The sequence below is a fragment of the Brachionichthys hirsutus genome, chromosome 2, assembly GCF_040956055.1.
Source record: "Brachionichthys hirsutus isolate HB-005 chromosome 2, CSIRO-AGI_Bhir_v1, whole genome shotgun sequence".
Classification (NCBI taxonomy): domain Eukaryota; kingdom Metazoa; phylum Chordata; class Actinopteri; order Lophiiformes; family Brachionichthyidae; genus Brachionichthys; species Brachionichthys hirsutus.
Window position 1 is genome coordinate 6,218,750 of NC_090898.1, and position 27,146 is coordinate 6,245,895.

The 27,146-nt window shown below is 42.7% G+C and overlaps 1 protein-coding gene across 1 annotated transcript in view; it reads right to left on the bottom strand.

The window, feature by feature from the left end:
- Window positions 1–7,632, bottom strand: part of kazna (kazrin, periplakin interacting protein a) — a 73,354-nt gene extending 65,722 nt beyond the window's left edge. Inside the window, exon 1 of the mRNA XM_068747127.1 lies at window positions 7,461–7,632. Coding sequence (XP_068603228.1) covers window positions 7,461–7,632 — 172 coding nt within the window. The remainder of the gene's footprint in view (window positions 1–7,460) is intronic.
- Window positions 7,633–27,146: the final 19,514 nt, after the last annotated feature.

Here is a 27,146-nt window from a genome sequence, read left to right on the forward strand (position 1 = left end):
ATGAGGGATGCAAGACAAAGCCTCTTTTCTCAAGAGAGATGAAATGTCAAGACTGCTTTTAGACAGGCAGAACAGCTGGCTGTGTCGAAGATCTGAACTCATTCCTCAATAAGAATGAGGCAGACGACAGCATTTAAGAGGGTCTTTCCGTGGGAAGAAACTTTTTTGTAAATAGATATTTCATGTATCACTGGGAAATATGAAGCCTGTGGCCATTATCTGTTCAAGAATGAAAGGTGCCAACAACACAGTGCCAGTCTCCACTTTGTGGGGGTTTGCTTAGTAGAAAGTGTAACGTTCAGTGCCAGAAATCCCAGCGATAAGCAAGGTTATCATTATCAGTCGTTTTTTTTATTATTACACTTTATTTCACAGTATTATTGGCCCATAATTCTTCTAACATCTTACCTCATGTACAAGTTTAAAAAAATGTGGAAGGGCTAAAAGCTAAAAGTAGAGAACGCCAAGAGGACAAGATGAGCATTAACTCCAAATTATGAATGATCATCCAATTACCATTTGCGATTCAGAAAATTAACACCACAAACAAAGTGTTTTGCATTCAGCCTGATAAACAACAACTCTGAAAGATTGAATTATTTCTTTCTTTGACAAGATTCATTTTGCATTTATAAAACCTCTGCTCTCTTTCCCCTGTTTATTGATCAGGTTTCTTCCTGATTAAGATTCAGAGGCTTAAAATGGGCATGGTGACACATTCAACGCTCTATAAAGGCTGTGTGAGGACATCACAGTCTCCGTTTGCAGGTCATTGGCGGTAAAGGCTCGCGTGGGCTCAACGAGACACATTGATTCTAAACTAACAACTTTGTGTGCTGTCTTAAAGGCCACATTTCCTGCACTGTGATTGGTTCCCAGAGGTTCACACAATCAACAATACAGCAACTACAGATCGCTCTCAACTCATCATCTCATATTGTCCTCCTTAAAGTGTTTTTTTCATATTTTTGGTCAATGCAGAATTATTCCCACCAGGGTCATCAGAGGCCTGATCCACTGGGCCCAAAACATCCCCACCAGAGTGGAAGGAAAGGCCAAAGAGCATGAACACATCTGGAACGCTCTGAAGACATGTGGCTAGCCGAACTGGGCTTTTGTCAAGACCAACAAATATGACAACAAAAATAACCAGGAACAGGAGAGGAAAGACAAACGGAAACCTGGTGTCATCCCCTACATCGCTGGTGTTTCTGAGAAATTCAAGGGAATGTTCAGATGAAGACAGGACACAGCTTTAAGTTGGAAATACAGATATCTGTCTGACAACAAGGAAGCTGAGGCCAAGCCTTTCTTTATTATTAATATGTTTTTTAATCAGTGAATCAAAATCTACAGGACTGAACAAAGAAGCTTTCAAACACTCGCACTAATCTGAAACCTTCTGAAGTGACACCAGATATGCAGTTGCTTTAGTTTCCTTTGGCTTGGTCAGTTAGCTCCGTCTTTGGTGTACATATAAAGAAACACCTTGAATGTTTCTGAATAGCATCTTCAGAGCTGTATGCTTGCTGCTTGATCTCTTGACCTGAACACAGCGAGCATATTGGCATTTTTCAAAGCATTGATGCATCAGCAGGTGAATAATGCCTTTTAAAGTCTGTAACATCCGATCATAAACATGCACACGACCCAAGGAGACAGAGTCTGCTTCTGTCGGTTCACATGAAGTGACGATTCTGCTCGTTCAGCATGATGCCAGGGTTGTGACGATGAACACATCTGGTCTCCCCCACCCTTCTACCCTCCCATTCCACCCACTGTGCCAGTCCTCTTCATGTGTCAGCCTCACACTGGCACTGCCCTTCCTATCCTCTGGAGGCTTTATCCAATTTGTCAGGGCTGGCATACACGTGGCTCAGAATGCCCCCCCCCCTCCTCCTCCACCACATATGTCTTTCCTTTCCTCATCTATCCGAGACAACGGCATCTGTGCCAGTGGGCATTACGGTACCTGATGGTGGGGCCCACCTGCCACCGTGGCAACTTCCAGGCTTGCCCAATCTGCCGCTACAAAGCAGCAGGCACCAGCTGGCGAGACAGACTCCGTGCTGATAGATGGCAGGCAGGATGATCACTCTTATTCACAACAGCAGAGGCCTGACTATCTGACTGGACCAGACAGAGACACAGCATTGTGTGTTTGCCGATTAGTACCGTTAAGAGAGGAAAAATGGATGTGCAATAATAATAATTAAAAAAAATATGAAGATCAGGTTTTGCGACTTTTGCCTCTTCCAGACAACAGTGTGTTCTTTTTATTAGAAGCTGCGCTTGTCAACTTTGTCGAGGGTTGACTCGCTGCGCTCGTCAACTTGTCGTCTTCTGCGTTGCAAAAGCAATAGCCCCTTATGCCTAGGATAGGCGCTCGGGCCTAATTAAACAGCTACTTCTTGCCTATTTAGTTTTTAAGCATGTAGTTGAGTGAAATCATGAAATGCTTTCTTACCTTTAATCAATTACATGGACGATGTATGGGAGAGCTGCAGCCCTACTGGTCAACACACATTTAATGCAAAAAAAAAAGTGCCTCATTGAACACAAGACGGAAAAACGGGTGGAACTCAAATCCTTTCAATGCATCACTGCCAGTAAAAATGAAATGAGCACAGGAAAGGTCTTTTTCTCATCACTGCTGCAACAGCATATTATCTATCTCTGTCTCACTGTCAATGATTGCCAACAAAATATCAAGGAAGTCCCGCCCCTAGTATACGTCACATCACGTCATTTGTCAATCACTGAGGGGCTTTGCTGCAGACGAGCACACGATTCCTTCATCTTCATACTCAGCCTTTAGGAGCTGTTCTCTGGGGCAACAGCGCAGAGCTATCTGCCCCTCTCTCTGGGGCAACAGCGCAGCGCTATAAGCTTCCAATGTGCACAGTCCCACACCAGAGTCATAGCTGATGCATTTCCATAAAAACGAGCATGGACACAGCCCACCGTTTGCCGATAATGAAGCCTTTCATCAATTTAATGAGATCTCTATGCATTGTTCACAGTAATATACTATATCCACAATGAACTATCCATTACGCTGGCCTGTCACCTTCATGCGGCTAAGAAGGATCCTCGATCCTTTTCTCCTATTCGCTCTTTCTCACAGCTCACACACACTCCTCAGCATTTGCACTTCATGGCCTTGGAATACGTGGAATGTCAAAGACCGCGGGCAAACTAGCTCAAGCCATCTGCCGCTGTGTCTGAGGAAGCTGCTTGCACTTGTTTTCGGTAAAGGCAGACTGAAGGACAGAGGAAAACAGTCATTTACATACCAGAGAGCCGCTCGAACTCATTAATGCACACTGTGACCAACACAAAACAGCAAATACACACTGCAGACCTGACCTACCCAAACGCAAACAAGGGCACCAAATTATCTATTCAGGTATAGGTGTGTGTGTACGTGTGTGTGAGACAGTTCTGTCAACGCACACCCAAAATAGTACATCTTATACAGCATTTTAATAGCATACTGTGTCAGTGTAATTCATAGGGTTCTCTCACTCAGTCGATGATTACATGTAAATTAACCTTAATCACACGCTTGCAAACATCATCACTCATCATTACCATGGTTTATAAGCAGGTAATTACTACCCTCAACCACATGTTCAGGTGTCAGCCCTATTAATTAGACTGACATGGGTCATTCCACAACCTCTGGTGGGTGGTGACTATTTTCAAACTTCTGATTCATTAGCAAAGTTGCAATTTAAGTTAAATGAAGTTTGCAAAAGGCAGTTGTGGGGTTTTCTATTTTGATTTTTATTGGGAGGGCTGCTTTCCTGAGCAACTATCTAATAGGTAACTTCATCAATAAAACAAATCCATGAAGAATACTATAACCATGAAACCTGTGGAAGCATCACACAAGTCATTAAGCTTCTTGCTGCCATGGAGAGCTGGAGAGCGGAATAGAAAAGCCATCTCCATTGCCTAAAATCATTAATGAGATTTGAGGCCATTTTCACAGCTTGAGGTGATTCACAGCAGGCTTCCAACACTTCATTACCCCTTTGCTGCTTTCTTCTGTTTTTGTGTCTTTGTTTTTCAGACACTCAGCTGGCAACCCATTCTGCCTATCTGACTGACAGCAGCTTAACACCCGTCCCTCTTCATCAAATCAATGATAGGCAGTGTGAAGAGAACAGCAGTATTGGCATGTCAGAATTTCCAGATGACTCTGTGGACAGATCATTTGCAACTTCGTACGCAAGTCCAGAAGAAAAATGTTCGAAGAGCTGCAACGTTGAAATGAGTCCTGGGACTAATTCAGAGTCTGATCCACAAGTTAAAAAAAAAAAGATCTGTACAAGGGATGAAAGCAACACAGCTGCATTTTACAACTGAAGCAGTCATTTTTAATAATGTGTCTGATTGTAAGGAGTGATCAGGGATGGGGAAGGGTTGTTTTCAGCTGAATCCTTTTCCGTCTCAAGGATTGCACTTCATTACATTTCATATTGGATTTGTTGGAAACATAATGGTGCATGAATGCATCATGATAGATTGTGTGTGGAATAGTTTGTTTATTATATGTTGTATGCAATTTTTAGATTATTGTATGTTATATCTTGATTTGAAGGAACAGTATAAAAGGAACAATATTTGAGTACAATATTACAATACAAGTTTCCTTTTTGTGTCCTATACATACAGTTTTGTAATTGGAAAAGGGAGGGTATGCTACATGTGTCGGGGTGTTTTCACACGTGCACGTTGCATACTGGAGCGATGCAAACGTCAAAGCTCTCAATGATGATGAAAATAAAATGTGTTGAACTGAAACGCGTGCGACTTCATGTGGGTTACATTCTAGTGGACCTGCCTGTTCAGGCTGTGATGTAATCAATAATTTAGTAAATGTCGGACCAACCACACGTGACCCGTAACTTCAAATACTGATCACTAATGAATTTCCTGTGTCCCTCTCAAATCTCACACTATTCACTTTAAAGGCTCCAACATTTCCCAATGGATTCAATTAGAAAAGCAAAAAAAAAAAAAAATCATTTTGGCTTTCTAATAATTAAAAACATCCAAATCCTTTGAGCAAAAATGAGTATGTGGGCATGGCACAAGCTTCTGACATTTGGGGGGAATAATTGTTTATGCTTGTGTTCTTGCTCAGTTGATCATTCAGGGATCCTGACCTCATTTTCAATACCGAGCCATTTCTATCATACACTCATAGGATCGTAAAGAACAGCTACGCTGGGAGAAGGAAGTTTGAGAAAAGACAGCAGAAAAAGACTCAGTAGGTGCGTTTACATTTGACACATTTAATTGGATTAAAAGCCTGATTGGAATAAAAATGCTTCATGTACACACCCAAATCGGATTATTCTGACCCAATCAAGCTCAAGGGATGGTTTATACCGATTGATAATCCGATCAGGGCGCATGACAACACTTACAAACCGTCCTTTCTGTCTCTGACGTCAGCTTTACGCGCTTCTGCTATTCCCGGAAGTTAGTTGAAGCAGAGCGAGCGAAAGACATGGCGGGCGCCAGACAGAACTGGTCAATATCCGAGACAGACACGTTGGCGGAGATATTAAAGGAGGAAACTAAAAGCGCAAACGAGGAAAATGTGCGAAATAACGCTAACGTTTCAAGCAGAAAAGCGTAAGCGATGATTTGTTTACAACGGAAGTCTCTACGGCTTCTTCTTCTACTATTTCCGGTATATTTGGTATAAATTGAGCACGTCAAAATAATTTAGTCCGATCGAAAGTGTGATGCATGAACATGCAAGTCCTAATCGGATCAATATTTTTAGGGTCCACGAACACAGTGCATCCGATCATAATTTGAATACAAACTCTGATAGGATTAAAGACATTTTGTCCATGTAAACGCACCTAGTGACCTTGGGAAGACATGCAGCGCAAATAAAAGCAGCAAAGAGCAGCTGCGACTCTTGAGCCTCCAAAAGGGCATGAATGTTATTTCTGATGCTGCGCGTAGCGACGTGTTTCCAAACTGTTTGTGTCTAACAGAGAGAAAAAGAGTACACTTCATCTGACAGTGTTTCGGTTCTGAACCGCGGTGTAGACATTAAGAACAGACAGTTGAACATTCTGCGTTAATTTAAGGTAGTGTTTAAATAGGAGATTTATGAATGGAGCTGAAACTGAAAAGGAACAAATCTGGCGTCTTTTTTTGTTTTTTTACTGAGCAGAGAAGCAGCTTCAGCGGAAAATGACATCACCGCTCAAACCCTCCCTGAGGAATGCTTGTCATCACTCATATTGGTGCACACACTGCTATGGAAACAGCAGGAGGGTGAATGTTAAGGGACACCACGAGGTGCGCACACACACACACACACACACACACACACAGACATGCACACATACACGCACAAAAGCCGAAAGAAATAAGTGAAAAACAAAATGATTAATTGCGTCCATTGAAAAAACAGGTTATGCAATACAAAAAATGTCTGTGACCAGTTGGATAACAGTCACATGTCCCCCATGAAAAGGACTACAGTGCATGTCCCCCATGAAAAGGACTACAGTGGTCAACTGAGGACAAAACATTTTTCTGTCAACATGAAGGGAAATGAAGCGAGGAGCTTTTCCTGGTGAACATGAGAAAGGAAATCCAGCGGACCTTTAACTGAGCATGAGACAGGTAATGTGGTTTCAGTGCTGCCAAAGCTGAGATGGGTCGTGTCCAGCAGACAGCTCACTGTCCTGTACCAGCTGACTGCTATGGAAACCGCAAGAGTGTGTGCACCAGGAGCTAAAAGGACACGACGGCCGATGGGAACACACGATAATGCAGCCGCTAATTCCTGTGCATGTACAATAAATAATAAAAACATGCAGCTGTTATCTAACTGTATGTTAAATTGGGTACAACAAAAAAAAAAGTTGGAAAAAGGCAAAAGGAGCAGCTGCAGTGCTCACAAACACACACACACACACACACACACACATGCAGAGGACGGCATTCTATAGACTGGGCAGACATTCAAATAGCTCTTAGTAACAGTAACCCACAGCAACCCCTAACACCAGCCCCCTTTCCCTTCCTCCACAAGAGACACATATCCATTGCCCAGTTAAAGGAGAAGTGAACCGGCAGACAGAGCGCTAGACGGTGAAAAATAGGATGTAACTTTACCCATTCTGCCCCCACTATGGTGCAGCACTACCCCCATCCCAAAGGTTCAGGGGGTTAATTATTCAACATGAGAGGGGATTTGTGAGGACTCGGAGTGGAGCCAAGCCAGGAGAAACTCCTCACTTCTTTTCTTCAACTCACTGCATTCATTTCCTTGGACATTCACTCTTGGACATCATCCATCACGGACACACACACAAATACACAACTTGGACACACGGCTGCATCAGAGCGCATTCATCCCTCCACATGTTTGTAACTTCTCTGCCTCATTCCACTCCCCCGGGCAGCGCTCCTACCATTGTGGTTGTGCTGCAGGGTCTCCAGCATGCTGGTGGCGTCGGTGGCCCCCAGCTCGGCCAGTCTGCGGCTGGTGGCGCTCAGCTCCGACCGCAGGTTGGTCACCTCTTGGCTGGCGGACTGGATGGCCCCATCAATGCGCTGGGCCAACTGCTTGTTGTCGTCCATCATCTTCAGGATTTTTGCCTGAGGAGGAGAGGAGAATCCAGACAAGGTGTCATCCTGGCAAGTTGACCATTTCCTGTAGAGGACGGTGGCCCCAAATAAGTCCCTCCTTTTTTCTCTTCTCTGTCTGTTCACACTCCTTCAAAGTCAAGAAAGTCAAGTTAAATCCTCAGAGCAGTCTGTCCTTTTCTTTAGAGAGAGGCATCGGGCAGGGGAAATGTGCATCTGCTGGGAGGAGTGTACGCTGTGGAGATGGTATGCATGGTGTGTGTGTGTGTGTGTATCACTGTGCAACCATGCGTGTGCTTGTGAATGTGTGTGTGTTTGCGTCCCTGAGTTCCATAAGAGCACGCATGTGTGTGGGTGTGTGTGTGTGTGTGTTTCAGCCAGCACTGCCCCTGTGAAATGTGCTCCCTGCAGCTGACTGTTGAAAGGACACAGAGCACCGTGAGATGACAAGCACCTATTTAAATGGATTGTACCATCTGCAGAGAATGTTGGGGGGGGTGGGGAGGCGGACTGAGCGAGACCATGTGAACTGATGGGAGTTAGAGGTCCTCCGCTCCGGCTGTCTGGGGGAGATATTGCTGTGAGGTTCTGGGTTTTGTGTTTGACTGAATAAACACTCTGACTAAGCCTCTGAAAACAGACTTCAGTGACAGACTGCGGCTCTTCCTCCGTGTCTCTCTGTGTACACTCCTCGCACCTCCTGCCACGGGCTCACGGACAAAAGGAAAGGACCTCATTAGTATAAAGAAGCAGCAGAGGAGAGAAACAATAATAGTTTGGTAAAGAAAACCTTTATCTTAGAAACACAGCAAGATACAGCCCTCCTTTGAACAAATGCATTTTTAAACTCAGCTGATAAAATGTATTTTGTGACTGGCTGAAGCTGAAGAGTGGGGGTATTTCTGAATCCATCTAACAGTGGTGCATTTTCATTAAAATTGAATATTTATCAGTTTTCCCTCATCAGCCTCGTGGATTAAATCAGTTACAGTGTCATTCATAAGACTCCTTTTCTCCATGGTCTCCCTCCTTTACTAAATTAAATTAGTTGAAGGCATTAGTGTGTCAGTGCAGCTTTATTTTACCTGACATATTGTTTGATATTATTTTCACATTTTAAAATACCACCAAGTTTCAAATAAGAGATGATTTGATACCAGAATATCTCATTTAACAAAAAGCCCTCACACTGCATGAAAAGGGGCAGAATACACAAAAAGTGTATCTATTTGTGTATCTATAAGTCATTAGTTTTGACACCCCTGATATATGGAGCTGTCCATTGCTGATCCTGAAAGTGACGTCTTTTCCACGGCATTGACTCGGGTAATGTTCTTTATCTTGCCCATTTTTCTCATTTCTCTTTATCTCTAACAATTTTTAAGTTACAACCTTTTAAAAAAGTGACATCAAAACTGAATATTTTATTGTAATTACTGTGGCGGCTAAAGAGTTAAATAAAAAATAATTTGTATTTTTTACTTTTTTGATGGGGCTGCTAAATCCTCTCCATCCAGCAGGCAGAAAGTGTCATTTACCAGCTGGTAGAAATTATCCTTGTTAATTGCACTTCTCTCTATTCTGTGTTTGCTCTGCTGTGTCAGTAACTGAATCAAATAATAATACTTTGGCTGGTTTCCCTGAAACCTAGAGGTTAAGTGTCTCATTAAAGGACGTGCAAGGCAAGAGGTTTGATGCCAGTATTTGCTGTTGACAAGCAGACATTCTGAATAAAGAATAAAGTACACCCCATGGGGCAGTTTGGCTTCACCTTATTTTGTTTGGTGTACAGAAATACAGAATAGTCTGTGAAAACGGCCGTTGCAGCCTATACTTAATCCAGCCAATCAATTTGCAAGCCAAGCAAAGCGTCTACGCAAGAATATGTTGAGGGTCCGGACTGCGGAATTGCGGAGCATGCAAACTCTGTTCCGGTTTCCACCCAACAACCCAGTATGATCCTGTTTTAGTCTCACATTTGGCTGTCAAAGCATGCCCGCCCAGTGAGCAGTGCAGCTGTGCTATGCTGCTCAAGGTTGCATGGAGCTTGACCCCAACCCATCCCGCATGTAGCATGAATCAGCCCCCACATCGCACACGTCACGAGCAACTGGGGCGAACTCCGAGAAAATGTTACTGTAGCCTCGGGCAAACAGTGAGAGTGTGTGTGTGTGTAGGTAACTGATGTCTCAGTACCATCAAAGTAAGGGTGTGTAGCAACACACACACTCACCCTATCGGCACATAAGAAACCCTCAGTCAATGATCAAGTTTTAATAAATGATCCAGGCCTGCATACGATGTATTGTTGACAGGAAGGGAAAATGACACACACACACACACACACACAGGGGAGTTAGAAATCCCAAAGTCATTTGATGTTCATTAATGAAACTCATCTCGTCAGGTGTCGTGGAAGTCGGTTGGGCTGTTGTGGGTAATTAGGACGCTGTGGTGTCCACGTTTGGATCTATTTATATATCCAAGCTTACGCTGTCAGTCTTTTCCCAGCGGTCCAGAGCCTGTCAGTGAAGCTGCATATAAGGTGTATTAGTAGGTAACGTACATTCATCGACTGGGGTTTGACCTACTAACTGAATCATTTATTATTCTTGCTCTCTCTACTTAAACCATTTAATCTCGTAGCTTTTAGGAACTTTATGTTTTCCGGGCTTACAGCTAAAAACTGGAACTACTGAGCGACAAAATGCCTATCACCTGTTTATCAGTTTTTGAATATTTTTTAAATATAAAGGCAAAAAAAATATTCTGCTATTATAAGACTTTATGTTTCTAATAATTAATTAAGGCTAGTGTTGCAGCTTCAAGCCAAGTTTTGTAAAAGCAGTTTTCATAGAAGTCGTGTACATCATCTCAATTGTAGATGAAAAATCATTCCCGCAAAGTGGGAGTGGGCAAGTCAAGAGGTCATCCCACCCGGGTGGGACCCTGAAAGCAGACAGTATGATTGGTGCACAGACAAGGCCGCGTTGTTATATATTCATCCCCAGAGCCTCTATTACTTCACTGTTTATATCTGAAAATGGATCTTGCTTGGGAGGACAGCAGGCGGCTCTGTTTTGTGGTGTCAGTCTCTCTAACCCAGTGGTATTACAGAGACAGTTGTGAAAACTGAAAGGTCACCAGCTTCCTGCCAAGTGTTAGAGTCCAAACCCAGCTGGATTCCCAAAGTGTTAGTGACTGAGACTCACTTACGTTTCTGATGTCCAAAGGTGAACGAGAGTTTGACCTTGCTTGTTGTCACAAAGGGACATGCAGCACCCAAGAGCCAGGTGGAGTTTTCAAAAGTTAATAATAGAGCAGAAAGGGGAATGGTATCAGACCACAGACGAGCGCTACGGCGGCTCAACTGTAAGTCCGCTGTAACTGGGAAATACCGGCGAATTCACGCCATCCTTATAAACTGATATTTCTGTGTAATTTTTCGCTCTGTTTTAGCCACGGCGACATAAAACAGGCTAAACCATCGTGAAAGAATGAGCGGTGATGAAGCGTCACCTCGTGCCGTGTTCCTGCTGCAAGATGGCGTGACTTTTGGGCTGCTGTGTCCGGATCCACGCCGAACTGCGGCACTGTCTGACCCATCGTTTAACCCTTACACCACTGTCGGGTGTCCAAATATTTTGCCAACCTTGAGCAAGATGGTATTGGAAACTAATCCTCATAAATGTTAATAACATTAGATTTAAAAAAAAAAATGATTCTAAAAGGGATGCCTTGCTTAGTTCTCATGCCACTTGTTTTTCTTTTCATCTCTACTCAATCCTAAATCAGAGATTACAGTCACCTTCCGATTTACAATAAAATTAGTTGAGATCATGTCAGGAAGGAACATCGGTGCCTCTGCTGTCTTTACGTTGGACTATAAATAAAAACACAGGTGCAGATTTTTTGACACCCCCACCCCCCCTTGTTCAGTTAGAATATCCGATGTCCTCTTCCCAGTTTCTCTAATCTCATGTTGCGTTCACACTGATTTCACATGGCTAACAGATTCAGACAGGGGAAGAGAAACGGACATATATGGGCGTGAAAAATGGACCCGAGCTGCAACGTAAGCGATCGAGGCTAATCCCAGACACAAACAGGTGTATGGATGTTGATCGGAATTAAGATAGGCCCTCCTTTGAAGTGAGACAAACAGGGAAATAACATCTCATACAGATTATGTGGCGTGGAATCTGGTTTCCTGATATCATTGATTGCCTCCCAGGGAATGTGGCTTGGAAATGGATGTTTTCATCTTCAAAAAACCAAACAGTACTTTATTTACTCATGAAACAGCATAGACAATAAAGAAACTACCAAAGACTAGTCGAAAGAGATTAAAGCACTTCTGACATCCACGTCCAGATGTTTGCAGAACAGCAAGAACAAAACAGGCTTTTCAAACTCCAAATGCCAGCAAACAACAAACGTGCAAGATGCAGTTCCAATGTCGTTGGCTGGTGGCCTGAAGAGCTCACAGATGGTCCATTTATCCTGCTGAAAGAAGAGCGTGCAGTTTCAGTGCGATGCCGTTCAGTGCGCTGCGTACTGAAATCCTGGCGTAGGTGTGTGGCGCTTCATTCGGTAGAGTTAACTGCATCTTTGTGTGACTGTGAGTCAGATAGAGAATGATAATTGTGTATTTCAGCATGAGGGGCAGCTTGTGTCTCCTCTGCTCAGTATTCAGCAGCCGTCGTGACGGGGATCGAGAGGGGCTCTTTTTAGCTGTTGTGTTGACACTGGCTGGTTTGATGCATCCTTTCAAAACGACTTCCATTCAAAGACACAGCACATGGATGACAGACAGGCATCCCTTCACGCAGTAAACCTCTTTTTAAGATGCGTTTTAGAGGAATTCAAATATTCACACAGCACATTTCAAGTTTAACTGATGTTAGGATTAGAGAGGCTAAAATCCCAATCTGACACCCACAACTATACAAAGCAAGCTAACTGGGCAACAATCAAAGTTACACAACTATGCCAAGCAAATTACTGAAACGAAGGATATCAGGTAAATTAGCATAAAGTAGGACCGCACACACCAGCAAGGCGCAGAACACGTTTGCATATCCCAACGACGCTGGAGCAGCACGAGTCAATGAAGTACAAAAAGCGACATGATAAAAGAAAAACAAAAAGATCACTTATTTGCTTGGTCTCAACTGACATGTCATGTTCACACAGTGTCTGTATTGCAATATTAGTGCTGCATTGGGGGAGCAGCATTAGCCGAAACTAAGTTGGAAGCTGAAATGTGAGCTGCCAATAAATATCAGACTTTAATACTATTACCGGTGCTCCGAAAAATGCAACCCAGCCCCTCTCCACCTCATGTCTCTGCTGCAATATGCTGGATGGAAAAAACAGAACTGCATATCGGAGCCAACCGCCAGCTCCAAAACGCACCCTCATCCATAACATCCTCTGGAATGCTATTTGCTATTCGCTGCCGGAAACGTGGCAGGTTTACAAGTTAATTTAGTTTTTGAGTGGCAAGCAAGCCCCGTTTCTACCCAGAGGCGCAGACCAGGAATCCAAGATGGCAAAGCCGGTCGTTCTTCCTTAATCCCAACAATGTCACTGGTGTCTGGGGAAGAACAGATAAAGGAGGAGAACTCGGCCTTCTTGGTCGATGTGGCATGAAGGAAATAATATACCATCAACAGGAGTTTGACATAAAATGTATTATTGCCACATGAAAGGTGGGAAATGTTATAATAAAGATATAATTGGAGACAAATGCATTTGTCTTCAGTCAAAGCCAAGAATAAAATAATGCGGCAATTCACTTTGATTACACAAACTTAGAGTCTGAATCACGAAAATAATATTTTATGGTTTATGGAATCTAATTGAAGACTACGACTAGTACTACTGTACTTTCGGCTTGTCCCGTGAGGGGTCGCCACAGCAAATCCCTTCATCCTTTCCTTTGCATCGTCCTCCACAACACCAGCCACTCTCATGTCCTCCCTCACTATGTCCATGTATCTTCTCCTGGGTCATCCTCTTGCTCTGTTCCCTGGCAGCTCCACCCTCAGCATTATCTGCCGATATAGTCCCTGTCTCTCCTCTGGACATGTCCAAACCATCAAAGTCTGGTCTCTCTGACCTTATCTCCAAAACGTCCAACCTTCACTGTCCCTCTTATTGCCTCATTTCCAATCCTATCCAACCTGGTCACTCCCAAGGAGAACCTCAGCATCTTCATCTCCACCACTTCTATCTCCGCCTCCTGTCTTTTCCTCGTAGCCACTGTCTCTAAGTCGTCCATCATGGCTGTCCTCACCACTGTCTTGTAGACCTTTCCCTTCATCCTCGCTGACACTCTCCTATCACAGAGCACACCTGATACTTTCCTCCACCCGTTCCAGCCTGCCTGCACATGATTCCTCACTTCCTTTCCACATTCTCTCCATCACTCTGCACTGTTGACCCGAGGTACCTGAAGTCCTCTACCTTCTTTACGTCTATTCCTTGTAACCTCACTGTCCCCCCTGGGATCTTCTCATTTACACACATATACTCTGTTTTACTCCTGCTCACCTTCATTCCTCTCTTTTCCAGCGCATAACTCCACTTCTCTAAAAGACAGAGCTGAGACTACCAAACCAAATTTTGCAAATGAATTCAATTCTCTGAAATCAACACCTAATGATGTTTACACTTGATTCATTTGTAGCAGAATTAAATAGGCCGTTGCTTTGCCATTGTTATTACAGGGGAGAGAGAGGAAGCAGCAACGGTACTGGAAAGAGCTTCAAACACACCACAGGGAATCCGCTTCTCCTGCCGTACGCTGTCTCCCGAAAATATGCAGATATTTGCAGAGTAAAGCATTTTCTTCAGAATTAAATTTGCATAAAGTGTTTGTCAACCAGTTAAGTGCTGATTTTAGGAACAATGATATACCGGGGGGTAATATTTGATTACCGTCTGGGCCTAGTCTGCATGGACACGCCAACATCAGGATGTGTGTCGTAGTTTTGATTTGTTTAGTTGTGTCATCTGCTGTCTACCACAATGTGTACCTGATTATCCTACATATTGGTGTCCCTGCTAACAGAGTGATGTTTGATTGTGATTTGATAGTTATTCTTACAAAGTGAATAGAACGTGGTGCATGGTTATGAAAATACAAAGACCTGCTGAAAAACACTTTCGCTGAATTATTGCTTTAAAAAAGCTGAATCTGTGCCTCCTGGGATTCCCAGCGCTGCCCCACCTCACTAGCGGGGAGGGGGGGGGGGGGGGGGGGGGGGTCATAAGTCTATGTGATGTGAGAATAAATTGTTTCCTATTTTTTTTCACCCTATATTTACCAATTTTCAAAGGTCATCTCTGTTTGACCCCACAGCCTCCAGGAATCCACCCAGGTGTTAACAGCGAGTCAAGAACAGTACAGTGTTGCTGCATTGATGGAGTGAAAGCGAGAGTTCAGAAGTGTGAGCACAAGATTGAGACTGATCCAAGTTATCCAGCAAGGGAGGATGCACCAGCGTTTGGGGAGCTCTTGCAGCTGCTGCCAGTCTAGTCTAAACTTCTGCATGCTCGGGATGAGTTTGTTTGCAATGTAGTCACATATGATTTGCAACTCGGTGAATGCAGTGAATCCCACTGTGAAGTTGATTCTAAAGGAAGGAGTGGAGCAGGAGAGGAAGTACTGAAATGTCATCGTCGGTTTGACGAGCACTATTTTAAGTTTAAACAATGAAAACATTCTATAACTCATCATAAACAATAAATATATGTCTTTAGAATGTTGTACTTTAAATATATAACCAGAAAACAGCACAGGACAAAGATTAACTAGAGTTGAATTGGCTGCAGGCAAGTAAGAGAGAAGAAATTCTGTTCCCGTGGCAACATGTGATGGTCAAAAGGGTCAACAAACAATAAACACATTATTTAAACAGTATACACATTAAATAAAACATTTACTCCTTGTGAAATTAAACAGCCGGGAATGAAATCGAATAAGGAAGAAGCAATGAAAGATGCAAATCTTTCACTATTTATGAAACGTTAGGGGTAATAATGCAGAAGTTGACGATGCAGGACACGGTGATCAGTGATCAGTATTCAGCAACAGTTTTCTGTGTAGAGTCCCACAAAACCTCAGATCAATAGTCTGCCGGCAAAAAATTCAAACATTCTAAACTAAGCACAACGTCGGCAATCATAATGAATACTGCAAGGAGGCGACAAATGCTGACGTCAGAGCAGATTGCGTCTCTACACCTTTTGTTAAAATTTGGAGAATCTGTCAGCATCATTTATTGTGCTGGAACCAGAATCTCGTATTTCAAGGTGAAGGAGAAGGAAAATAAATATTGTTGATGTCTAGCGTGAACGCACTAGTCAGGACACTTTCATATCTCAGCGTTGATTACAATATATTTTCTTTCATTCATGTTGTGTCCGCCTGACAGGTTTATGCGTTTGTTGTCTACGGATTCAGACATGCTGCGTTTCATATCTCAACAGCATGCAGGAGAACGCCTCCTGGGATTAAAGCACGGCGAGGAACGCAGCGAGCATCAGTTAACGGCGCTGTCACTTATTGCAGAAATGTCACATACCAGCAGCAGCAACGACCACACAACACAAAGCTGTGTGGCAGATTCTGCCACTTTAACCATGCTATTTACATACTTTGATCATCTGACCTTTTCAAACAGTCATAGCAAAAATACAGAGAGGAAGTCAGACGCTGGAAGTCCGACCTTTGTAATTTGGATCCGATTCCGAGATAGTGAAGTAATTACACCTTTCCATCAAAATGAATATGAATAGACATCAATCAAACATTGCTCGGCTTTCTGTCGCTCTCTGGTCGTCGCCAGCTAATCGACCCCGTGAGACCCTCGAATAGATCATGCTAATTCTACCTCGACTTGGGTCATTTCTATTTCCTCCACTTAATGAATGCAGAAAATCTATTAAACTCATCTAGCGGTATTTCTTGGAAAAAATGTCAATCATTTCTCTTTCACAATTCACCAATCCACAATTTGCATAAGACTAATTTCTCATGGAGTGTCTGGAATTGAAATGTAAATTACTGCGATCCATTAATATCCATACACACACACACACACCACAGGAGACTCAGCCACGTTTGATAATGGATTGCATTGTGTTCACAGAGAGGTGACGCTACGGCTAAATGGCCAAGGACGGCTTCCGCAGCGCTGCGCAACATTACCCAGGTCTTTCCAGGTGAGCACTCTCGCTGCGGATCATTCATTCTTCAAAGTAACGCTCAGTCTCGAAAAGACAGAAATGAGCATAATGTGAGCAATAAGAGACTTTTAATTTTCACATCCATATGAGCAGAAAGGCTTTTGCAGGTGCAAACAAATCCTCCAAACTTAACAAGGCTGATTTAATTAGGTTGCAAATGAGAAGTAGAGCATCAAGGAGAACGCTGATGGATGCTCCGCTGGAGAGCAAGTTGTACGGTACATTTATACAAAACAACACTTTGGGTTTAGGATGAATCTCCTACTAACAGTCTGGTTTCAACTTCAATGCTAAAAGCTGAAACATCTGAGACATTCATGCATGCTGCATCTTTTTTCTTTTGGTCACCCACAAAATCAAATCCCAGATCAAAGTGAAGTTTCTCTGTCGTAATCCTGACATCATTCATCCTCCCAGATGCCTCACTTAAGAATCGTGAGGGAGGAGTAGTATACTGCGGCTCTCAGTGAAGGGAGAAATGTGTGGCTTCCGAAACGCATTTATATTAACAAGCTCCATGCGTTTCTCTGCGACATTTTGTTAGCCATAATTGCACAGGCACCTAAAAGCCTTAGAATGACACGTCAACCCCGACCGTCCTTGACGCCAACAGTCTTTCAGGACAGTAACTTTACGGTACATTCAGTCCTAGTGTATCTTGATTTATTGTGCTTTGGGTAACCTTAGGACTGATATTATAATATGACTAAATGTATTGCTGCAGTGTATAAACACATGTTTTACATCAACTTCAGAAGGATGTACAAAAGCCAATGAGGCTGATGCAGTAAAATAGTAAAATAGTGATGCATTTTCTCACTTTAACGCCTACAGCATGCAGCAAGCAGACACACAACCATGGTGGCTGCACAAGAATTCAACAAAAATAAATACATTGAGCAATAACACAGCAGATTGATAAATAGGCCAGCAGACAGATAGGCGTATCAATGGTACGAAGACTGATTTCAGAACAGCAATATAGGAAATTGCATGCTTGTTTCAGGATATTACACCGAAGCCTTGCTGCTGCCCAACGAGATGCCGCAGCCTTCAGCATCGCAGAATGTCCCCATCACACAAGCATCTGGTAGCCTGCGCCGGATAGTCAGATGCTACGCTATCTTATACCTTCGTCCTAAAAGGTTCCTGCCGGAGACGCTCAATCAGACTGAAGATTGACAATGTTACACCGTCGAACGAGCAGCAGTGCGATGTTCTCTGGCAACCAGAGTCTGTGCTGATGATGAGCATGAAAAGGACACGATGAGTATGAAAGAATAGTTATACGAAACGTTGGTCAGGTAAAACCGACTCAATAATGCAGAGGTTGTTCATTTAGCAGTTAAAATGTGTCGTGTGTGATTCCCCTCCCCCCCCCGATTTCTATTCATATTGCAGCAGAAATGCTAAAAGCCTCCGGGGAGGAGAACACAATTGCCTGGTGAGAAAGTGAGACTCATTTGTTCTAATTTAATATTTATCCATTTGAAGCGGCTGAGTTATCTGAAGGAGATAAATTGAAATAAGCCCAAGTGTGCCCAGACAGAGTCGGCAAAACTGAACGTCAGATTTGATGACCGTTAAACTGAAATTGAAGAAATGGTATATAGGAAGAATTTATGGACAAACTGTAACAGATTGAGAGGAAGCAAGGAAAAAATGCAGACATTATACATATGAACACTCTAGAAGTGTTAGTAACTGCACAGGTACATCCATCCATAATCGTTTAAAAGAGAAAGAAAAAGAAAAACACAGTGGAAAAAATTTAATTGGCAAAGTTGGAGACAATTAACAGGTTTGTTTGAGGTGAATCTCCTCAAAGGATCTTGTTAATTTTTTAATATGTGTAAATATACCTTTAGCTAATTTTCACACAAAATCTTTTGATTCCCATGTTTTCACAGGCAGCTGTGTTTAATGCTCTCAATTTATTCAATAGTGGATATCCTAATTTCATCATGGAACTAGTTCTTAATTCAAAAAAACAAGATGAGCCTGGTGACACGAGACTCGTGGATGTAAAACCCTCACTCAACCCTAAACATATGTCAATGAATCTTTTCTGTTCAGGGACTCCAGCTCTGGCAAGCTCACTTCATGCAGACGCCTACTGTCCACATAAAGTGTATGCATGACATAAGCAATGGAAATGCACTGTTACCTATTACTGTGTTTGAGTGAGGGCTCAGCAGACTTCATGGGTTGGATTTATTTTTATTTGTATTGGATTTATTTTTATTTGTATTGTTATTTGTATTGTTTTTTGTGGATGATTTATGTACGAAGGACTTTCAACGGAAACAAGCCCGCAAGGGCTTTTTTGAAATGCTCCTCTTAGACAGGATGTTTGACGTTATTTGTACTGTAATACATGCTACTGTTTGACTGTACTTGTACTGTAATACATGCTACTGTGTGACTGTACTAGTACTGTAATACATGCTACTGTGTGACTGTACTTGTACTCTAACATTCTATCTAATAAATATATTCATCATCATCATCATCATGGGAAGCCATAAACTAATCCCATTTGCTCTGGTATTTAGCCACAGGGGGGTCCTGCCCTGTCCACGTCTACAGGGTGTAACCGCTGGCCAAGATCAAAGTCGCAGCCGATATCACATGCGGCACCAGCAGGAATGTTCCTTTTCAAAGTAAAATAGCAGGAACTGCTGTGCTAAGTCTCTTCTTTTAAAGGGCAGTAGGTAATATTTGTAGTGTGCAATATTTGTATTTTGTTTTTTTGCTGTTGCCTTGAGTGGATTTCTTTTGTGAGTCATATTCAGGAGGAGGTCGAGTGCCAGGCAAATATAATAGATCATGGTAGAGTGCGTTCCCAAAGCTATAGTTTCTTTCATTGAACTTAATTCTTTAGAACGATAGCTAATTTCCCAGGAGGCTTGCCACCATTCACTGTACAACCCTCGTCTTTGGAAATACCGAGAAGAATTTGCGCGGGAGAGTGTCGTCTACAAGAAGATGGATGGATGCGTCTTTCTATCCCTGAAGATATCTCTTGTGTGATCACTGCCATTCCTCCATTCCTCATGTTCCTCTGCTTCCTATTTGGACACAAATGCTGTCCATATCAGATGCACTGTATTTTAAAGCAGACTGCAGTTTGTAATGTTAACCAGCCCACGTCCAAAAAAAAAAAAACTGTCAGCACACACAGTTTACAGAGCAAGAGAGCTTTGCAATGGGGAACTGGGACGCTTCATATCCTGTGTTAAAGTAAATGTCACATGTCTCCTCCCAAACCGCCTAAATGGTGCCTAAACACGATGAAAGGGTTGTTTCATGTCCCCCACATGTTGGACTTTGTGCACTGCTCTGAATAAGGCGTCAAAAAAACGCATTGATGCACAAGGCCCGGAATAAGAATGTGTTAAATCTACCCTAAGATAAATCTAAATAAAATGAACAATTATAACCCAAAGCTCAAGTGTTTGCTCTGGGGGTTCTTATCACAAGGAAACCACCAGATCACTTCACTACACAGATTCATTCTCCAAAACCAATGGCACACCCACTCACAAACACACAGGGGCTGCATGCCCTGCATTCATGCATGAGACAAAAATGTTAATGATTCCAAAGATAACACACAACTTCATTATTTACAACCAGCCACCAGAAAAGAGATTATCTGCAAACCACACACTGCTGAGATGAGCCTTGATGAAGTTCTCGCTCTCATTATTTATTCCTTTCAACCTCATTTTCAGGGAAAGGAATCCAATGAGACGAGATAGTCTTGATGACAGCACCAAATCGTTATCAGATCAGTGTCAGAATTGTTCTGTGTGTCATCTCCTGCTGACTTGCCTAGCGGGCTTTACTGAAGTGACATGTGTCAGGAATGTGACAACCCCCCCCCACCCCCCACCCCTCACCACATATTTAAAGAATGCTTTCATCCTTCCATCAGCTCATTCAAATGTGGGTTTCCCACCCCGCCAGCCCTTGTTCCACCGATGGCCCACATGAAATGAGCAGCCCCAGGCTAACAATTTCTATTGTGCAACAGAGTGCAGACACATCTATTCAAAAATCCATTTGTCCATAAATTCGGCATTACACTGCAGCAGGTTTGGTACCGGGGGGGGGGGGGGGGGGGGGTGCGCAACACCTCGTCCTTGACTCGATTCTTGCCTTTCTGTTTTGAAACGTGATCACACGCTTTCTCATTGGCTCTGACTGTGGATGTTGTGTCTGCGTTTGTTTGCCTGAACAGACTGGTGACACGTCTACTATATGAAATAGCTTGAAGCTCCACCGCAGTGTCATTAACTCTTTCCATTGATAGGTTGAGCTGGCTCAAAATGCTAATTTGCATCTTACCATATGACAAACGTGCCGCATTGATTGATGTAAAAAATATTTAACTTGCAATTTATATGTGTCTGAATTCTAGAGGTGATCCAATGTAATTTGCTACCAAGACCTGAATTTTGGAAATTGGCTTATTCAGAGAATCGATCCAAGCCTTGCATCTTTAATGGATATTGACTATTGATGAACCATTTTCCATCCTTTGGTAATCTTGCAAAGGGGTGTACAGGACACTGCTGGGAGCTGCGACAAGTATGCATGCTTAGAATCCTCCATGCTGAATCCAGAATTGTAGGCAGTATAAACAGCATTGACCACACTGGTCTGCAGATTTCTGCAAATTGTGCCAAAACTTGTAGTCCTCAAATATTTTAGATACAATCCAAGTATGTTGTACTCACACTTTTTACAAATATTATTAACCTCTGGGACCCACCATGAATAAAGTTCTGTAAATATACTGTCTTCCTTATAACTAATACTAGTCAGGACTCCATCACATAAAATTATTTTGTTCTGATTCTCAAAAGTATCTAAAAGATGTTTCTTGTGCTGCATGAAGCGGACATGTTTTAAGTCGCTATTATCATTTGCCACTACTTGAATTTGAAAGTCAGAAAATTAATGCAAAACATTTGATATTGTGAATCATCCCTTGATTGACAAAAGCAATGCTATACTGACCACAGTGTCAATTGTGATGTTCTTTTCAACACAAATAAAAGCTTTGGTCAGTTTCCAAATATGAATGCCGACAACGTAATCTCCGATCACCACTATCTCACACAAGAGGAACAATCCAATCCAATATTAGCTCCCTTAGACGACCAAAAACAAATTCCACTTGTGCCATAAATCAAGCGTGAAAGCGTTGCAGCACCTCCTTCACTACTTTCTATGCAATTCAATTCACATTTTAATATTCATTTATCTTTAACTTGTTAGACGCAGAGACACTGGACACAATGGTGGTGAGCAAAACATTTTCTTGTTGTAACCCTTGCTGTGCATCATTAACTTTGACAATAGCACACATGCAAATCTCAGATTTCAGTTCATGCTCGCATTACTCAGCGCCTCATCAATGATGAGAGGATGAAATAGAAATAGAAATCTTTTATTGTCATTGTACGGTGTACAATGAAATTAAAATAGCACACAATCCATTCCCTGGTAGCATAAATTCACTCATACATCCGCATGAGACAAAATAGAGTAATAAAAATAACAAGAATATATACATTTGAAGGAAAAAAAAATGAAATGAATTACAAGTATGTGCAGAAAGCACACAACATATTTACATTCATTTACTGTGTATACTTCGTATCAAAAGGGACAGAAATAAAAACAGTGGATGCTATGCAGGGGACAGCATGACATTGAAGCACCGCAATCTGGCATTATCATCAAAGGGTATTGTCCATAGTCCCACAATGGTGTGTGGGTTGTCTTGTAAACATCTAATATTAAGGTCAACAAAGCGTACTGCATAAACCCTGACTCCCACTGTGAAGGGGCCAGAAAGCAGCACAGAGCTATTGTAAGGCGTCATCTTGCTCATAATGTAAATTACAAACTTTACAATTACGCCTACGCCAAAGTCTGCATGTCCTTCACCATCAGCTTAATTTACTCTCTTAACCCTCGTAACTTTGCTATGACCCGCTGTTACCACGGATACTGTGTCTCGCTTGGCAGATGCAAAGTCGGAGTTAATTTGGTACACAGACAAAGAAAAGGTCGGCGCAGTCACTGGCTGTCACGGACTGAAGCAGAATGCAGAAACAGCAGTGACTCTGTGTGCACGTTTGCACGCACACATTCGCGTGAGCAATGAATTAACTTCCACAAAACAGTACAGCTACATCTGTGTCTCGGGCGGCCCAATACGTTCCTGATATTGAGAGCAAATCCCTTCATCTCGGGAGATACTATGTGGAAGTATGGAGGAAACACACAGAACAGGAAAGGCTCACACATTACATGCTGGAACTGACTATCTCCGCCCATAACTTCTGTTTATACCATCAAAATAATCTGTTTCCATAGAAACACACTGCCTCGTGCGTGCATGGCTAGACACAAGCAGCAGACTGGCTTCCTCGACATCAAGGGATGAACAAGTTGGATCAGGAAGGTACCGAATCAGATGCAGCTCAGCCTCTCAGACGATTCTCCACATGAAGAGGCGGATCACCATCGTGGGCCACTAACGGAATTATCTCCTTGTTTGAGATCTTTCACCATGTCTTGGAGTGGCGCAGTGAACAGCCAAAGCGACTAGATATGGCTCGACCTGCTGCGTCTGACAGTGTGGGCATGTTGTAACGCTTGGGGTCATTTACCTGAGCCGAGAGTGACAGTGCGTTAACTGCGATTAGAAATGTCGACTTCATTTACTGTTGCTGAAGTAATTAGCTGCACCTTTTTAATTATATAATCATCATGTATACACATCGAGCCAATGTGTTTATTATTCATTGATTTCATTGATTTTCGTCTGCTCTGCTGGAGCCAATCCCAGCTTGCTGTGGGTGGGCGGGAGGCGGGGCATCGCCAGTGCATTGTGGGACCACACAGAGACAGACAACCATTCACACTCACACACTACGGACAATTTGGTTTAATCAATTAGCCAAAATTGCATGTTTTTAGAGGTGGGAGTCATTGTTTCATTGAAACAAAGGCAAGGAACACAATATAAACACAAACTCACTCAGGTCTGCATCACTCTCAATCCTTGCTCAAAACGTCATCGACATCCATTGGCAACTTCTAGGGAAACCTCATTCAAGCAGAAAGATGTGGGAAGTCACATAAATGTCTCAAAATCTTGTAATTAATTGTTGAACAGTCTGAAAGGTCAAATAGCGTGTAATTCTGACTGAACCCATTGAAACAAAAGGTCAAAGGTTTCTAGAATATAAACAAGGTCGTCCATAAACCACTTAGCATGCAGGATTGTGGTGGATGAATTAAATCCGGTTCTTAGCTGTATTAATTCTGATCCCTTTCTTATCGGTAACAACTCAGCTGCTGCATCTCTAGAGATGGTCGTACTCACAACCATTTAAACGCCAGCCAGAAGCAAACTTCTAAATCAATTCCAAAATTAAACACAACCGTTTAGGGGAGGATAAATCAGGCATTTCAATACACAGCCTAATCTGCAATCTGGAAGCATTGGTTCTCGGTTTAACTGCATGACTGGAATTGTTTGCTCAAATTTGACCTCAAGCAAAGATTTCACCTTGAAAGGATGCACATTTATCTTTCGCTCTCCCAGGAGGCCGAAGGGAGAGTTATAGTTACTGCTGCCGCCGTGTTCTGGAGACCGACTTGAAGGCTTAGTAGCGACAGAATCTCATTGTGGATCAAATTAACCATGTTCTGTCGCTATCCCCAAGGTTGCATTTGTCAATGTTAGTGACGGACCTTAACCTCTGATCAGAATGCTTCAAGCTTATTGGGAAAATGGCTTGGGAACTGTGCAGTGTGTTAAAGCCAAGCACAATTATAATCGCTCTACCCCGCTCTGTTAAGCACACCCCCCCCCCGGATCTATTGAAAGTCGTTTTTTCAGTTTTTGTCATGCACAGCGAGTTTGAAACATGTAAAGGGTCTGTCGATGCAAGGCAAGTCGGGAAATCTCGCTGTCTACTTGCCAGGTAATAATTTGCATGGATATTAGCGCAAACCCAATACCCCAAACTTGACTCACATGCAAACTGAAATTAAGAAAAAAGACAGGAAGAATGAGTATTAACAGCTCATATTCAAGCTATCGAAGCATCACAAAAGATGCGTGTTCATGACCAGGATGTGCTCTGGTAAATACATCTGTCAGTGTTCTCTCATAAACACACTTTTGTTATCAGATGACGAACGAGCTGATAAGCTGTAATTGGCAAAAAAAAAACAGTCAGGCTCCACCGCATATCAGTGTATCTTTAATTAGTATGTGCACAACGTCTAACAAATCTAATTGTTGTCTGTCTTTTAATATTCTTCACAATAGATAATATTGTTAGTCAAAATGGGATTTGGATAAATGTCTTATAAATCTCACTTCCCTGCAGAGACGGTCAAACTTGATGTTAAAGTAAAGAATATAGTTTCTTACATAGCAAGTCTATTATCATCACTGTTTCATGATGCTGCTCTTTACTCTGCACACAAAATTCTGAACTGTTATCACTTAATTCAACTGTTTTCGATATATTCCTTATTCTTGACATTGGGCATTGACAAGTCGCCAATTTACCACCCTCTCATTCATGCTTCCATAAACAAATTAATTCGCCGACAGTGGATGCTTTTTGGTGGTGAGATGAAGCCAGAGAACCCGGAGTGACCCCCCCCCCCCCCCCCCCCCCCGAGGACCTGCTTGCTGTGTGGCAACAGCACTACCCACTGCATCACCATGCATCCCACAATTCAGTTGTTGTGGCACAAAAGAAATACTCTTAAATCGCAGATAAAGCATTAAAGATATCATTTTACATATTTTTATATCTAGATACTATCCACTCTTTGAATCAGGTCTCCCGGGGGAATTTCATTAAGAGCAATACGCTTGAAAGCAGCAGCATTAAAAGTGACAAGGGTCTGGCCTTGCTTGTGTAAGTACCATCACAAAATTCAAATGACATTCATTCGACTGAGCATTTATAGCTTAAAGGAGAGGCTGCCAGGAATGTAAAATGCACACACAAGACGGACTTCAAGTTCAAGGTGATGCCATTGACGTGAAGGACTCATATTCAGATTCAAACAACACGATGAAGATAGGCAGCTAGGCTGAAAATATTGGTTCCTGTTTTGGCAGTGGAGAAACAACTAACGGATCACGCTTTCAATCAGTCGATGAAGACAAAATGAACCAACCCCCATTCGTCATATTGAACTGGGCAACACTACATTGCCACAGAATGGAAGTGCATCGATCTGCTAGGGCCGATCCGACAGGCCTGGTGGAGTGGCAGGAAGAGTTGAGAGGGCGAACCGGACAAAGATGATGCATTATGCATAGACAAGGATCAGACTCTGCAGGGCCCCAGTCAAAGGGGGGACAGACTGACCCCATCAGCTCCGACACACACTCTCACTCCCCAACAGCTCCTCCCCTCACTTGTCTGAGGCCCTTGGCAGCTGGTGCTCGTCCATGACCCTGGGCACAGGGCCAGCACCGTTGGCTAATGCATGTGCAAGTCATTATTTTGAGATGAAATATTAATTTGGCCCAGATAGGTAAGTGACTCAGATATTCAGTCTGCACTCACTGTAGACAGAGGATTAATACCTGAGAACACAACAGGATGTCATGTAAGCAGATTCCATTGATTTTTACATAAGCACCTCTGTGTAACAGAACAAGCGGTAAACATGACACGTTGTCCACTGGATTGAAAATGTAGCCACTTGGGTTTGCACAGGGGTTAGGAAACAGTCTCCTTTTACAAGGGTGGTAAAGATTAATGCATCAATGCGCAAATAATTGCAATTTAATAAAAAGCTCGCTTAACCAAGCTTTTAATGGGAATTTAAATCAAACAGAAGTCGTGCACGCATTGCAGCGACTGTCTTTCCACAGAAACAGCTCGAGTCTAAAGTATTACTCTTTGATAAGGCTCACAATATGGTCACAGCACAAGGGGTCTGCACTGAAGGAGCATGTGGCACACATGACATCATGTAGAGGGTCGTTACCGACTGTTTGCTGGTGCATCAGCCAAGTGCAAACTGATGGCCAAAGAACTCAAATTTCGTTCTGCAAACACCACAAAGCTGAAAGTCCAGTCATTCATTCCGGATGTATCCATGTGTTGGAGAACAACTCTCGACCCACTGAAGAAAACGCCGCTACAGCAGAAGAACAGTGCGGCTGCGGTAATGTCAGGAAATTA